Source organism: Geotrypetes seraphini, chromosome 5 (genome assembly GCF_902459505.1).
Source record: "Geotrypetes seraphini chromosome 5, aGeoSer1.1, whole genome shotgun sequence".
In the NCBI taxonomy this organism is placed as follows: Eukaryota; Metazoa; Chordata; class Amphibia; order Gymnophiona; family Dermophiidae; genus Geotrypetes; species Geotrypetes seraphini.
In genome coordinates, this window is record NC_047088.1 from 69594115 (window position 1) to 69609723 (window position 15609).

Here is a 15609-nt window from a genome sequence, read left to right on the forward strand (position 1 = left end):
GGGAGAAAGGGGGGGGGAAGGACCCTGAAAGCACTGGGGAAGACAAAGGGGTGGAGAATGCCACTGAAAGGACATGGGGAAGACAGAGGGGGGAGAAGGCCGCTGAAAGGACATGGGGAAGGCAGAGAGGGGAGAAGGATGCTGCCTGACAGGACATGGGAAAGATGGTGGGGGAGAAGGACACTGAAAGGAAATGGGGAAGAGGGAATGGGAAGAAGACGCTGGCAGGGAAGAAGACAGAGGTGCCAGACTATGGGGGGAGTGGAGGGAAAAAGATGGGTGCCAGACCAATTTGGGAGGGGGGAGAAAGGGAGAGGCACAGTAACAGAGCAAATGGAAGACGCAGAAGGAAGAGAGACAGTGGATGGAAGGAACTGAATGAGAACATGAGGAAAGCAGAAACCAGGCAATAAAGGTAGGAAAAAATTTTTTTATTTTTTTTTTTTTTGCTTAAGGATAAAGTAGTATATTAGTTGTGTTGATAAAAATTTATAAACATTAGAGGCTCTGGTAGAAACCCGTTTACAAAGTATGTATTCTTCCCAATTAATATTTCCAAATTAATAAAGTCTTTTTGCTTATTTTTAAATGGGTTTCTACCAGAGCCTTTAATTCAGTAGCATAATTAAATGAAATAACTATTTCTGTAGTTTATAGGGACAGGCGGGGACGTAGGGGATTCCTCGCGGGGACGGGCGGGGACGGAGGGGATTCCTCGCGGGGACGGGTGGGGACGGAGGGGATTCCTCGCGGGGACGGGTGGGGACGGAGGGATTCCTCGCGGGGACGGGTGGGGACGGAGGGATTCCTCACGGGGACGGGTGGGGACGGGTGGGACTTTGGCGGGGACGGGTGGGGACGGGTGGGATTTCTGTCCCCGCGCAACTCTCTAATCCCGTCCTGAACTCCTCCTGCTGATCTCACAGCCAGTGGGGCATCCGGGCCAGCATGCAGGAGCGAGCTTTTCGAGCTCCCGCCCAGCCCTGCACTGCTCCCTGAAAGGCACAGAACTCGTGGCTCTTACGGCAGCCATTCAGGGAGTGGCGTAGGGCCAAGCAGGAGCTTAATGCCAGCATGGGTGTGCCACTGGTTGCTGGCTGCAAGATCGGCAGGAGGGGTTCAGCGTGGGATACACCACTGGACCACCAGGGAAAAGGTACGCGATGGAGGGAGGGAGAGGGGGTAATTGTTAGTATTGGCCGAGATGGGAGGGATCCCTCCTGTCCCAGCCTACAATAGGTGGTTTCAATAAAAAAAAATAAACAATTTAACCATCTGCTGTTCTCTGGAACTATGGTCTTAATGTATGTACATTTACTAAAGTCCAGGCACATGCTTTGGCAGCTATTGCTCCCCTCTGAAACAACTTTATAATCTGTGTGTGCTCATCTACTCTTGAAATGTCTCTGCAGAAGAGGCCAGCCTCAGATCTGGTGCAAAGGAATTACCCAGTAAGTACAAGATGTCATGGATACAGTTAAGGGGAACTTTTAATCTGCTGGCTAGGTTGGAGGGCAGAGGGGAGTACAGGACAATCAAGCCATTGTGACATCACTGATGAGGTTGGCTGTTATTGGTGGGAAGAGAGTACAGGGAAGGAAGGTGGGACAGGGTGCAGAGCCTGGCAGGGAGTGAGGGGGGCTGAGTTCAGAGCCTGGTAGGGAAGGGGGCTGGGCGCAGAATCTGGCAGGGAAAGGCGTGAGGGTGCAAAGCCTGGCAGGGCATGCCACTTGAATATTAAGCCCCCATCTTATATTTGAGTCAACCATTTTTCATTTGTATTGTGCCGACATCAAGTATCATTTCTATTATATGAACGTTCTACTACACTGTTTTAATGTGTATGATAGAGATAATGTATCAAATTATTGCTATTACTTTAATTTACTTTTTCCATTTCCCAGTTTACCTGTTATCCTATATAATAAAACCCTAGAGCGCGCATGCGCTTTTGAAAAATTGTGATCCCTGGCGCCGTGTTTTCTGATCCGTTGCCGCATTCCATTTTAGAACGCGGCCAGGGATCACTCTGGCCACTCCCCTCCTCACTCACCAATCCGAAGCAAGCTCCTCACCAACCGGAAGCTAGCACCTCACCTCCCGCCCTCGCTCACTGCTGCTGCTGCTGCTGATCCTTCTCTTTGGGGCAGCCTGCGATCGTGGCTGGCTTTGGCGGGCCTCGCGGGCTGCTTTCCGGCCTCGGTGGCACGTTCCCTATGATGCACGGGATCGCGTCGGGAGGGAGCGTGCTTCCAGGTTGGGGTGCGGCCTGTGAGGTTCTTTGAGGCCGGCCATAACGATCGCGGCCTGGAGCAGGCCAGAAGACGCCGGGATGCAGGGAGGATTAGCAGGGGAATCAATACAGGGGGCCAGAGGGAGAGGGAAAGGGGACTGCTTTGGGGGGAGGGGTGTTCTGAGGGGAGACAGAAGGGGCCATGGAGAGACAGGGAGAGGGAAAGGGGGCTGCTTTGGGAGAGGGGTGTGATGGAGGGAGACAGAAGGGGCCATGGAGGGAGAGGGAAAGGGGGCTGCTTTGGGGGGGGAGGTGTGCTGGGGACAGACAGTTTTGCACTGGGGGAAGACAGAAGGGGCCATGGAGAGACAGTTAGGGAGAGGGAAAGGGGGCTGCTTTGGGGGGTAGGGGTGTGCTTAGGGTAAACAGCTTTGCTCTGGGGGGGAAAACAGAAGAGGGCCATGGAGAGACAGTTAGGGAGAGGGAAAGGGGGCTGCTTTGGGGGGAGGGGTGTGCTGGAGGCAGACAGCTTTGCTCGGGGGGGGGGGGGAGACAGAAGGACACAGACAGCGGCCAAGGAGAGAGAGATAAAGAAACACAGACAGATAGACACACATATATTCTAGCACCCGTTAATGTAACGGGCTTAACGACTAGTAATTGTATAATATGCTAACATTTGTAATTTTACTACAGTTATACTGTTACTACAATAAAAGTTACATAATAACATAGAAAATAACAGATAATAACAGATGTACAATCCATCCAGTCTGCCCAACAAGATAAACTCATTGCATATACATATTTGACCTTGATTTGTCCTTGCAATTTTCAGGGCACAGACCATAGAAGCCTGCCTGGCCCTAGCCTTGCTTTCCAATAACTAAAGCTGTCATTGAAGCCCCACTCCAGCCACGATACTGAACATTTTGCTATATACATATTTGGTGGTTAATAAATCTTAATACAAGGTATAATCATATACATAAAGAATGCCATTGGAACACTGTATCCTGACAGGGGATGAAGATTTATACCCTATTAACATTATTCGGGGTGTCTAGAATAGGTCTACTTTTATCTCTGGAAGTTTCAGAATATTATTGTATCACATGAGGTTGAGTGTACCATTTTGGGGTAGCCAGTGAAAAAAAGGACAATATAAGAATAGCCATACTGGGTCAGACCAATGGACCATCTAGCCCAGTATCTTGTTTCCACAGTGGCCAATCCAGGTCACAAGTACCTGGTAAAAACCCAAATAGAAATATTCTATGTTACTGATCCCAGGGCAAGCATTGGCTTCCCCCATTTCCATCTCAATAGCAGACTATGGACCTTTCCTCCAGGGCTGTGGAGTCGGAGTCGGAGGAAATTTCGGGTACCTGAAGTCGGAGTCAGAAGTACAAAAAACTGAGGAGTCTGAGTCGGAACATTTATCTACCGACTCCATTTTTGAACTTGGAATACCAATCACGAGCGATTCTTTCAGCTATAGCACCCACTATATACACAGCACAAATGTTGCGAGCAGCTTCTGCGGCCTTAGAACCTTGATTAAAAGCAAAAAGAAGGTGGTGTCGAAAATGCTCATTTCTCTCAACTTGACATTCCATTTTAACGATCTGAAAATTAACCAGTGCTGTGGAGTCGGAGTCGGAGTAAATTTTGGGTACCTGGAGTCGGAGTCGGAGTCAGAAGTACAAAAAACTGAGGAGTCGGAGTCGGAACATTTATCTACAGACTCCACAGCCCTGCTTTCCTCCAGGAATTTGTCCAAGCCTTTATTTAAACTCATCTACATTAACCACTGTTACTACATCGGGTTGCCAGAGCAAAGGAGAAGAAGGCAGCGTGCTCTGGTAGCCGGACTGAGAGAGGGAGAGTCGGAGACACAGAGTTCTGCGCAGGGGAAGGAGGCAGGAAGAAGCACAGGACTCGGGGAAGCGGCGAGAGTACGCTCCGCCCACCCCCACCGCGTCAGAGGCAGCGTCGGACTCCCCCTTGAAAGAGGGCGGAGCCAACGCGGCGAGCGCTGAATCGGGTTGCCAGAGCAAAGGAGAAGAAGGCAGCGTGCTCTGGTAGCCGGACTGAGAGAGGGAGAGTCGGAGACACAGAGTTCTGCGCAGGGGAAGGAGGCAGGAAGAAGCACAGGACTCGGGGAAGCGGCGAGAGTACGCTCCGCCCACCCCCACCGTGTCAGAGGCAGCGTCGGACTCCCCCTTGAAAGGGGGCGGAGCCAACGGCACGCAGCCATTCGGCGCGCAGCGAAGGCAAGCGGCAAAGGCGCTCGCCTTAGCGAGAGCGCCTTTGCGAAGGGCCTTTGAGAAGGGACAAGGCAACGGAGTAAGACAGAAGGTAAAGAAGCGACAAGTACAGAAGGAAAGCACAGAAGGTAAGAAAGAGACAGACACAAAGGGCCAAGCCGTTCACACAAGTATAACAAGCAGGCAGAGGGAGAGAGTGAGAGAGAGGACACCAGCGGCTGGTAGAGAGAGAGAGGACCCCAGCAGCAGGTAGAGAGAGAGAGAGAGAGACACCAGCACAGAGCACCAACACAGAGAGAGAAGAGACAGAGAGGACACCACCAACAGGCAGTGAGCGAGAGGACACCAGAGACAGTTAGTGAAAGAAAGAGAGGGCACCAGCACAAAGAGAGAGTCAGGGAGGACACCAACAGCAGATAGGGAGAGAGAAAGGACACAAAGCGGGCACAAGTCACAAGTAATCTCAACTGATATCTTAAAGAAGGAACAACAATGGAAGCAGAAGGAAGCCAGAAGATGAGCTTTCCAGTGTTCTGCACAGACTGTCATATGTACGACTATCTCCCCTCGGGGAGACAGTCGTATGTATGCAGTCGGTGTCAGGAACTGAAAAGCTTGAAGAAGGAGGTCAAGCGACTAGAGGACAAGATTCAGGAGCTAGAAGGATTTCACGCCACGGAGAGACACATTGAGGAGGAAGTCAGGGAACTCGAGAGATTCATTGAAGAGGCATACAGGACGAAGGTGGAAGAGAACGAACTTCAGATGAAAGAAGAAGCTACACGGATACCAACATGCAAGGGAGAGCAAGAAGAAGATTTCAAACGAAAACACGTCCAACATACCGGAACCTGAGCAATTCTTCAACGGAAGTCAGGCAGAAAAATTAACATCCATAGAAGTGAGCCTTGAGGACATTCGTAGGCAGATAGAAAAACTAAAAACTGACAAATCCCCGGGTCCGGACGGCATACATCCAAGGGTTCTGAAGGAATTAAAGGAGGAGATAGCGGAACTACTGCAGCAAATTTGCAACTTATCCCTGAAAACAGGCGAGATCCCGGAAGATTGGAAGATAGCCAACGTTACGCCCATCTTTAAAAAGGGATCAAGAGGTGACCCGGGAAACTACAGGCCGGTGAGCCTGACTTCGGTTCCGGGGAAAATGGCAGAAGCACTGATAAAAGAAAACATCGATCAACATTTTGAAAAAAATGAACTTCTGATAACCAGCCAGCATGGTTTCTGCAAGGGAAGATCGTGCCTAACGAACTTATTGCACTTCTTCGAAGGGATCAACAAACGGATGGACAAAGGAGACCCCATAGACATCATATATCTAGATTTCCAAAAAGCCTTTGACAAGGTGCCCCATGAACGTCTACTCCGGAAACTGAAGAACCATGGGGTGGAAGGAGACGTACATAGATGGATCAGAAACTGGTTGGAGGGTAGAAAACAAAGGGTAGGAGTGAAGGGTCACTACTCCGACTGGAGGAGGGTCACGAGTGGTGTCCCGCAGGGCTCGGTGCTCGGGCCGCTGCTATTTAATATCTTCATAAATGATCTAGAAACAGGAACGAAGTGCGAGATAATAAAATTTGCGGACGACACCAAACTATTTAATGGAGCTCGGACTACAGAGGACTGCGAAAAGTTGCAAAGGGACTTGAACAAATTAGAAGAATGGGCGGCGAAATGGCAGATGAAGTTCAACACTGAAAAATGTAAAGTATTACATGTGGGGAGCAGAAACTCGAGGTACTACTATACAATGGGAGGGATGTTATTGAATAAGAGTACCCAGGAAAGGGACTTGGGGGTAATGGTGGACATGACAATGAAGCCGTCGGCACAGTGTGCAGCGGCCGCTAAGAGAGCGAATAGAATGTTTGGTATAATCAAAAAGGGTATTACAGCCAGAACGAAAGAAGTTATCCTGCCGTTGTATCAGGCGATGGTGCGCCCGCATTTGGAGTACTGCGTCCAATATTGGTCGCCGTATCTTAGGAAGGATATGGCGTTAGTCGAGAGGGTTCAAAGGAGAGCAACACGTCTGATAATAGGTATGGAAAACCTGTCATATTCTGAGAGATTGGAGAAGCTGGGTCTCTTTTCCCTGGAGAAGAGGAGACTTAGAGGGGATATGATAGAGACTTATAAGATCATGAAGGGCATAGAGAGAGTAGAGAGGGACAGATTCTTCGAACTTTCGAAAAATAAGAGAACAAGAGGGCATTCGGAAAAGTTGAAAGGGGACAGATTCAAAACAAATGCTAGGAAGTTCTTCTTTACCCAACGTGTGGTGGACACCTGGAATGCGCTTCCAGAGGACGTTATAAGGCAGAGTACGGTACTGGGGTTCAAGAAAGGATTGGACAAATTCCTACTGGAAATGGGGATAGAAGGGTATAGATAGAAGATTACTGCACAGGTCCTGGACCTGTTGGGCCGCCGCGTGAGCGGACTGCTGGGCACGATGGACCTCGGGTCTGACCCAGCAGAGGCATTTCTTATGTTCTTATGTTCTTATGTACATCCTCTGACAACGCATTCCAGAGCTTAACTATGCTCTAAGTGAAAAAATATTTCCTCCTATTGGTTTTTATATTATTTCTCTGTAAGTTCAGATATCAAAGAAAAAGAGCTTCATTTTGAAAACAGGTTGATATTTGTTCTCTTAAGGACATCACTAGATATGAGCACTATATAATAATGAAAGGCCAGCCTGGTGGTTAATGGCAGTACCATACACTGAAGTGTCCTAGGTTCACTTCCCGCCTCTGATCTTCCATTCCTCAGAACAATGATGCCTAATGGCAGAATTTAAAGGCCCTAGTTCAGGACTGTCACTGCAAGGACTGACCCCACTTCAACCTGATGTACTTCCAAAACACTTCCAGATAAACCTGACTAAACTTAACATGCCAATGTAATTTTTGAAAGTTCTCTGTAATGTCGCAGTCTGTATACAGTCTCTTCCTTTGTAAACCGCTCAGAACTATTTGTGGTATGGCGGTATATAAAAATAAAGTTATTATTATTATTATGCTAAAATAAGTTGAGAGGGTGGTGCAAATTAATGCTGATGGCGTCAGATCACAGCCTCAATTCTGACCAAATGAAAAGTCCAAAGGAGTAGAAGAAAATTATCAAGTCAAAAACTAAGAATGAAATAGCACTATGAATACAAAGAAGGGCACATGTAATCATGAAATAACTGCCCCGCCCTCCAAAGTTGTCACAAGAACAGTTTCTCACCTTCATGCAGCACTTGGGCCATCCAGTAGTTGAGCCTCAGAAAGACTGAATCATCTTTGATACAGTTTATATAGTGCAGCAGCAAGGGACTCTGCAACACTGAGCCCATTTGTGCAGGAAACTGCAAGACAAAATGGTCCTTATAGTTCTTATCTGTTGTCACATTTTTATAACAGTGCTACATCAGAACAGGGCATATGCTCTCTTGGGCCTGGAAAATGGTAAATGGTGCTGCAACTCATAGGAGTTGTTAAATCCTTAAAGGGCTAAATGCACTAAAAATATCGACTCGATCATTGTTGGCCGATACTCTGGCTGATTCTCCAGCAGTGATCGATGCACTATCAAGTTTGCATGCAACCGATCAATTGGTCAGTGAGTGATTGACACATGCGCAGAGCCCCAACAGCATTGACAGGGGAAGTAGGCTCCTGTCACTGCTGTTAGGGCACTGCGACGCCCCCACGGCAGCAAAAATGGCATGAGGGATGCCTACTCCCTCCTGCCAATGCGACTTCCCCCAAGCGATGCTGCAGGAGGGATGCCCACACTCTCCTGCCAATGCGACTCCCCACCCCCACTGCAGCAATATGGCAGGGGGGATACCCACTCCTTCCTACCACCGAAGGTCCACTCCCGTGCCATGCCCCCAAAAACATCCTCTACCCTCCCCCTTCCCATCCCCAACCCCCCAAAAAAGGGAGGCGGGGAAGGGTATGGCAAGCAGCCACTCCAAGAGCCATGGACTTGGCTGAAGCCCACAGTAGATCAAACATGGCATCTGAAAAAATAAGCACCCAGCTCAATCTTAGCAACTTCCTGATCCATCAAGGACCAGTCATATGACTCTCGGTCAGGAACACGCTCGGACCACTGGAAACAAGCCTGGGCCACCAGACCACCACACATCGCAGCCTGGACCACAAGGGGGGTGGGGGTGGGGACCAGCATCACCAGATGTTTAACCCCCTGGGCAGAATGAAAGGCTAAACCTGACTTAATCCAAGGACAAGACTAGGTATCAAACACAAATATTTTTTACTTTTTAAGTTGATCAGAGGGAAGCTCAAAATAAAATTTCCCCATTTCAAGTCCTCCTGATCTGGCCTAGTGAGCCAATCACACAAGATGGTTCATCTACCATACGCCAAAGACTGAGAAATACTAACTAGTGAAGGACTGCACAAATTACTTAAACAATTATGTCACTAATGAATGGTTCTCTGTCTCCATCTACTGGTAGGAGAAGGCAAACAGATGTATCTGGACTAGCTTGGAAAAACACTAAAGAAGTTTTGTTGTAAATTGTGGAAACAGCTTTGATGGCCTTTTGAAGCCAGTAGGTAGTATATACAGTAAGTATTATGAATGAATGGCTATGTAGAGAATATATTTGTATATTTCTTGTCATCTCAAGTGAATGCAGAGTTCTTTATCTCATATTACCTTCTTAAAGAAAACCTCTGAGGAAAGTTGGCTCCATAGTTTAGATTCAGATCCTATATGCAGCTAAATCAATTAGGCCTATGCATTCCACAAAAATACTATACTCAGACCTGAAGAAAATTAAAAAAAAAAAGAAATTGCTTCTACTATGGCCATCCTTGTTTACCAATAAGCCACACAAAAGGTGTGTCTCAGAGGCATTGCCTCTGTGGCTAAGTGGGTTCACTACACTGCTGTGACCTAGGGAGAGCAGCAAAATGGAGCTACTGAAGGAGAGAAAATAGTACAAATATAAGTCAAAAAGGGAAGACAGATAAAATTTTAAAATATAGAAGTAAATATAAGGGTTGTAAGAACAAGCATAAATACCAGCAATGCTCAACCCTTCCATCCCTCACCTCTAAGCGATGTATGTTCTGCACAAGCTGGGTAAAGGTTTGTAGCTGTTCCACTGGGAAGGCTTCATCTTGATGGAGGTAGAGAGAGGAGACAACCTTCTGGCTTACAATGGAAACTGTGCTACTGCTTATTGGCAGGTTCATAAGACTATTCCACTTCTGAAGAAAAAAAAAAGAAAGACAAGTGAACACTTATCTTACCAAAAGGCAGTTATTAAAATTTACTTTTGAGGGGGGGTGTTTAATCCTTCGAATATTTCATTAAATATTTCCAAAACTCAAGGTACAATTTCTTTGTCTTCACAAACCCATACCTCCCCTATCCTCATCTAGTTCTACCCTCTCCCCCATGCATCCTGCTCCTCTCCTTCCCAAACTGTCCATAGTTACATCCTTCCTTTTTACCCCATGCCATACCCACAGCCAGACTGTCTCTTTCCTTTTCTAAATTACGTATAACTATGCCCATAGCTCTTCCTCAGTGCCCTACACCCCTACCAGTTCCACTCAGTTTAACCCTTCTCAGCATTTTGCTTCACTTATCTCTAGCTTCCCCCAGATATATGGCCAGAGCTGCGCAGAACTTTCCTTCTCCCTATATGAGGGTACAAATCTAAGCTTCTCCTGACCCTTCATATATTTTCTTCTACCCTCTTCTGAAATCGCTTCCCCTAGATCTTTTTCCGAGGCTTTCATAAACTGGTATGCACCACATAACTTCATTCTGGACATCCATGGCATCTCGTATCTCATGGATCTGGTGTCTTATGCATTGTGAACTTAATCATGGCTTCCAAACGCACCCAATCTACTGCTGGTAGCAGCAAGAAGCAAAAGGAAAAGTACTGATTTAAAAGTGAAACAAAAAATGATTAGACTACGAGAAAATGGTAAAGCGGTGACCACCATCACATGTGAATTCAGCAAGTCTCATTCACAATCACGACCATATTGAAAAATAAGGATAAAATCCTGCAAGCTGTGAAAGGATCTGCTCCACTGAAAGCTTCTAGACTAAGAAGTAAGAGGGGCCTATATCAAACATGGAAAAATACTGTTGATATGGATAGAGGATCAAACTTGGAAGCAAATTCCTATCAGAACAATGACAATAACGGCAAAGGCACAAAGCTTTACGAGATGCTGAAAGAAAAAGCAGGACCAGACTATGAAATAGAGTTCAGTGCCAGCTCCAGGTGGTTCAAATGGTTCAAGAATTGTTATTCTTTGCATAATGTGAAAGTAGTGGCGAGTCTGTGAGTGCTGATGAGAAGGCAGCAGAATAATTTGTTGAAACACCAGATAAACTGATAAGAGAAAGGTTATTCGCCCCAGGAAACTGTAAACACGGACAAAGCCTCCTTGTTCTGAAAGAGAATGCCTGAAAGTACACCTTTACCTATAAGGAGGCTAAGTCAATGCCATTCATTTTTTATATATACACACAATATAATCTTATTAGCAACACATAATGGTTAATTACAAAATTAAAACTACAAAAATCGCACTGTATGCTTCTTAACATTCATTCCTACCAGAACACAGATAACCTCTATGCAAATACGGGACCAAAACTAAAACGAAACCCTATGATTCAAGACTCTGTATGTAGTACCATCCCAGAGAAAAAGAAACAAATGCAGTTCTTCCTGAACAGTGCAAAATATAGACATCAGATGAAAATTCTCAAAATGGACACAATTCAATCACTAATTTTGGCCACTAGTGTACATACAGGATTAGCTTGATTATGAAAAAAGATCAAAAACTGTATTTACTGACTACTGTCTACTTTAAGTTATTATGGATCATTTATCACATATTACTCCAAAGTACATGAATGTTATCCAGACTCTCAGCAGTTTCCTGAAACTTCCATATTGCGTTTTGACAGATACACCAACAAAATGTATTTTTTTAATTGGCTAAAAGTTTCTCTGGTTTTAAATAAATGGCTTATCTTTCAGAAAATCAATTGATGTTTTCTCATTATCTCCCTACCAAACTCCCCTCTGATAATATTTATTGATTCCCAGTTCTGAATAACTCACATTAGGTATCCCATGCTTTGGCTATCAACTTCCTCACAAAACTATTAAACTTGCCTACCCATAGGAAGATATGAGATCTTTAAAGATTCTGACATACTTTTCAGTGCTACCTCCCTTCACTTTTCTGCCAGAGGTTTTAGGAAAGAGTCTCTACAATGCAATAACATGCTTTAGGTCTTTTCTTCATAAGAAAAAATATGCTTGAGGACGATAAATACGAGGAGGAATTTCCCTAGGATATAGTTTCACAGGAAAGATAAATCTCTACGTTATTGTACGTAGCTCATTAGAAAATTAACCTTAGTCACTTACCCTTTTCTTGGATTGTAAAGGAACCTGCTTTATACCAAAGTCCACTTGCAGCCCTACTGAAGGGGAACCCAAGTTTTTTCTTCTCACTGTCATCATCTGTGCTTTCCATAGACTCTCTGAATTCTTAAAGAATGTCTAAACAGAGGATAAAACTTATATTACTTCTTCACCTATGAGCAAGTTCCAGAAAACACTGTCAGGTAATAACACATTAACATAACCATAGTTTTGCTTTAAATCTGAAAAATCTCTGCTGCTGCTTTATTTGCATAAGATGATTCTATCTGGAGAGAACTCTTTACATTTTTCAAAATCTCATGTATGTAGCAGAAGGATACTAAAGACATTGGTTTAAGTGTCTCTAATCACTACCACTATTATTAACAGTTCTATACACAGTGCTGTACAGACACATAAGACAATCTCTTACCCATTAAGCTTATAATCTAGTTGAGAGAAACAGACAATTTCCTAGCAACTGAGACAATCAAGGTCAGGAAAAGTACAATTTTTTTGTATTTTAAAGCAATCTGAGAAGAAGTGAATTGTAAATATGATTGGCCAGATGGAGCATAAGAACATAAAAATAGCCATACTGGGTCAAACCAGTGGTCCATCCAGCCCAGTAGCTCATCCCCACAGTGGCCAATCTAGGTCCCAGCACCTGGCAAAAACCCAAACAGTAGCAACATTCCATGCTACTGATCAGGGCAAGCAGTGGCTTCCCCCATATCTGTCTCAATAACAGACTATGGACTTTTCCTCCAGGATATTGTCCAAACTTCTCTTAAAACCAGCCACCACTCTTACCACAACTTCTGACAACATATTCCAGAATGGAAAAACTCAATAAGGCCATTCTAGGAAAATTGCGTCCTAAATACAGGAGTAGCAATAGAGGAGAAGAATACAGAGTAGCTTGCCCAAGAAATGTAGATCGTAAAAAGTAATATAGAGGCAACTGGAAGGTTAAAAGGAGAGAAGACACAAAACAAATGCATGTGTGACCCAGGTGTCACTAAGACCCTTGTAGCAGAAGATATATTCTTCCCAAAATGCCCTTTCAGGGGATGACTCTGCCCTGAAAGCAGCATAAAGAATTATACCCCTGGAAATTTCTAACCGAGCTCCTAGAAAAGGGAAGAGCTAATAGTTCAATGTTAGAAAAAGCACTGTTTTGGAGCAAAAGAGAAATTTATTCTTCCCTGATAATTTCCTTCTCTTGAATTCTACTAGACCAGTCCAGGCTAATGAGTTTTGCTATCCAGCCAGCAGATTGGTGGAAACATTTTCCAGGGATGCAAGGCCACATTCTGGAACTTGTCCTATATGAAAGACGAAACTAAAAACACACACACACACACAAAAAAAAAAACACAACTATCCTTAAAGGTGAAAGGTGCAGGGCACCTTAAAAGTCACATTATATTTCCTTGCCAAACCATCAATAAAGATAACAAGCAACCCCACAGAGAGCTTCCAGCACCCATGAGGAACCTGTTCCTTGCAGTCAAGGTATGCCAGGATGGGAACTAAATACTCTAGCACAAGATTTTCAAGATCACCAAATAACCTCTTGTTAAGAAGGGAGCTTACTGGGCTTAGACTTAGAATGAACCCACAACCAGCACCTTGCCTGTACTACTGAAGCCACTGACCTGGAGAATACCTTCTACAGATAGTACAGCACATCAGCAGTAACAGCAGCAACCAACTCTAAATGGATAGTCTCTGGAATTATTATGAACAGTTGCAAAACAGTCCCACAAATGGGCACCTCCATGCGCAAAATGCAGAGATTTGCTTCAGATGGACTTAATTTCCCCCATATATGTCACTCTCAGTGGTTTCTAATCTTTAAACAAAAGGCACCTACCTTGTTAATCTTTCTAGGAGATAGGAATGTCAATCTTGAGCCAATGGGGTGTGTGTAGAAAGCCTCATTTACTTTTTTCCATTCCGCCTCACTTCTCACTGGGCTGTCCTGTACTCCTCGGTTCGTTTCAAAGTAAGTGGCCAGCCCTGGAGAATAAACATAAGTGGGAGGAGTACAGGGACTCTCCCCGAGAAGCAAGTCTCTTCTGCTTATAACACAACAAATAACAGTAGCATTAACAATGAAGAACATTGTAAAACCCATAACGAGGCGAATATAGGCCACCTGAGTGCTGCCTGCATTAACAGTCACAAGGTTCTATAGGATACCCCCTGGTTTCCTGAAATAGGGGAGCTTCTTTTTTCTCAGCTATTGCTAAAGGCCAAGGGAATCAGCAAATTGTCCAATGCTACAGAGAAGTCCAAGACAGATAGCAGGCTAAGAATCATGGCAAGCTTTGAGATTGACATTCCTATCTTCTAGAAAGAAAACTTAACAATGTAGGTACATAATCTTCCCTTCTAGTTCAATTAGGACTGGCCATGTAGGGCAATTTCAAATAAAGTCATTTTTCATTAGCAGGTGTAGCATGTATTTGATGTTATTACATCATAGCTTAAACACAAATCGCCAAGTAAAAACTTGTCACTTGAAATTTTTTTTCATAGCACATATAGTATGACTTCATTATAAGAGCAAAAGTGAGAAAAAGTCTGTATGGTTTGTAGCAACAAATGTATATTATACAAAATCACAAATGAGCCCCTTTTGATTTTACAATGCTCTGTACCTCAACCACTTTCCAAAAGATAGATGACTTCTGACAAAGCCTTCCCCTCCCCCTCCCAACTCACTCACCTTCACCCTTGTAGGCAATGCTAGAGAAACTAGTTCAGGACAGTAGACTTTATAAAGTAACAAGAGGCCCTGAAGGTGAGGCTGCTTCCCCTACAATGAAATAAGAGAAAAAGGTTAGCATTAGAGTCTGCAGATTGTGACTTTAGTTTTGCAGTGTGAATAATACTGTACATTAAAAAATAAGCTAAGTATGGATAAAGTCATATCAAGTGTAAAAAATCCCTAGAAAGTGGGACCAGCTTAGAAGACAATGCTGATGATCTGTATATGGAAACCAAAATGCTGTAGTAAAAATAAAATTTAAAAAAACTAGGTGAAAATTTACTAAACAGGTACAATTAACAAAGCCAGGGATAATAAAGGATGTTACTACTGGAAACTGTAGATCACAAACACTACTGGAAACTGTCACATTTCTGGCAAAAATATAAATGAAACAAAAGAAAATGTCACAACAATTCTAGAACTTGATGAAAATATCATAAGAAAATTGGTTAAGACTCAATATGAACCAGACAGAAATGTGCCCAAAAGCACCACACAGTTAACATGCAATTCCAGACACAATATGATTTTCCCATGCTTGACCTGTCACTTGCCTTTTTTTTAAGCATTCTTGTATGGCTCTCCATTGCTAGAAATGTACTTTTCCCTCAGAATCATCTCTGTACTTTTCTTTACAATTCTACAGAGCATTCCATAAAATTGACCGTGCAGGGGCTGATTTTATGAAGTGCATTGCCCGTTGAGATGATTTTTTTTTTTTTTAATAATTCTTTATTCGTTTTCAAATTAAACAAGTGCACAAAAGAATATATTACAACAAATTATTCCACAATAGCACTTTGATATCTACCATATAAAACCACCCACCCTTCATCATATTTTCAATAAAAATATACAC

At 44.2% G+C, this 15609-nt stretch overlaps 1 protein-coding gene across 3 annotated transcripts in view; it reads right to left on the minus strand.

Annotated features, from left to right (window-relative positions):
• CENPI (centromere protein I) overlaps nt 1-15609 on the minus strand; it is a 113481-nt gene that overhangs the window by 44673 nt on the left and 53199 nt on the right. For all 3 annotated transcript variants that reach the window (XM_033945338.1, XM_033945336.1, XM_033945337.1), the window contains 4 exons: nt 14706-14795; nt 11972-12106; nt 9609-9767; nt 7765-7885 (listed from right to left, as the gene is read on the minus strand). In XM_033945338.1, coding sequence (XP_033801229.1) covers nt 7765-7885; nt 9609-9767; nt 11972-12106; nt 14706-14795 — 505 coding nt within the window. The remainder of the gene's footprint in view (nt 1-7764; nt 7886-9608; nt 9768-11971; nt 12107-14705; nt 14796-15609) is intronic.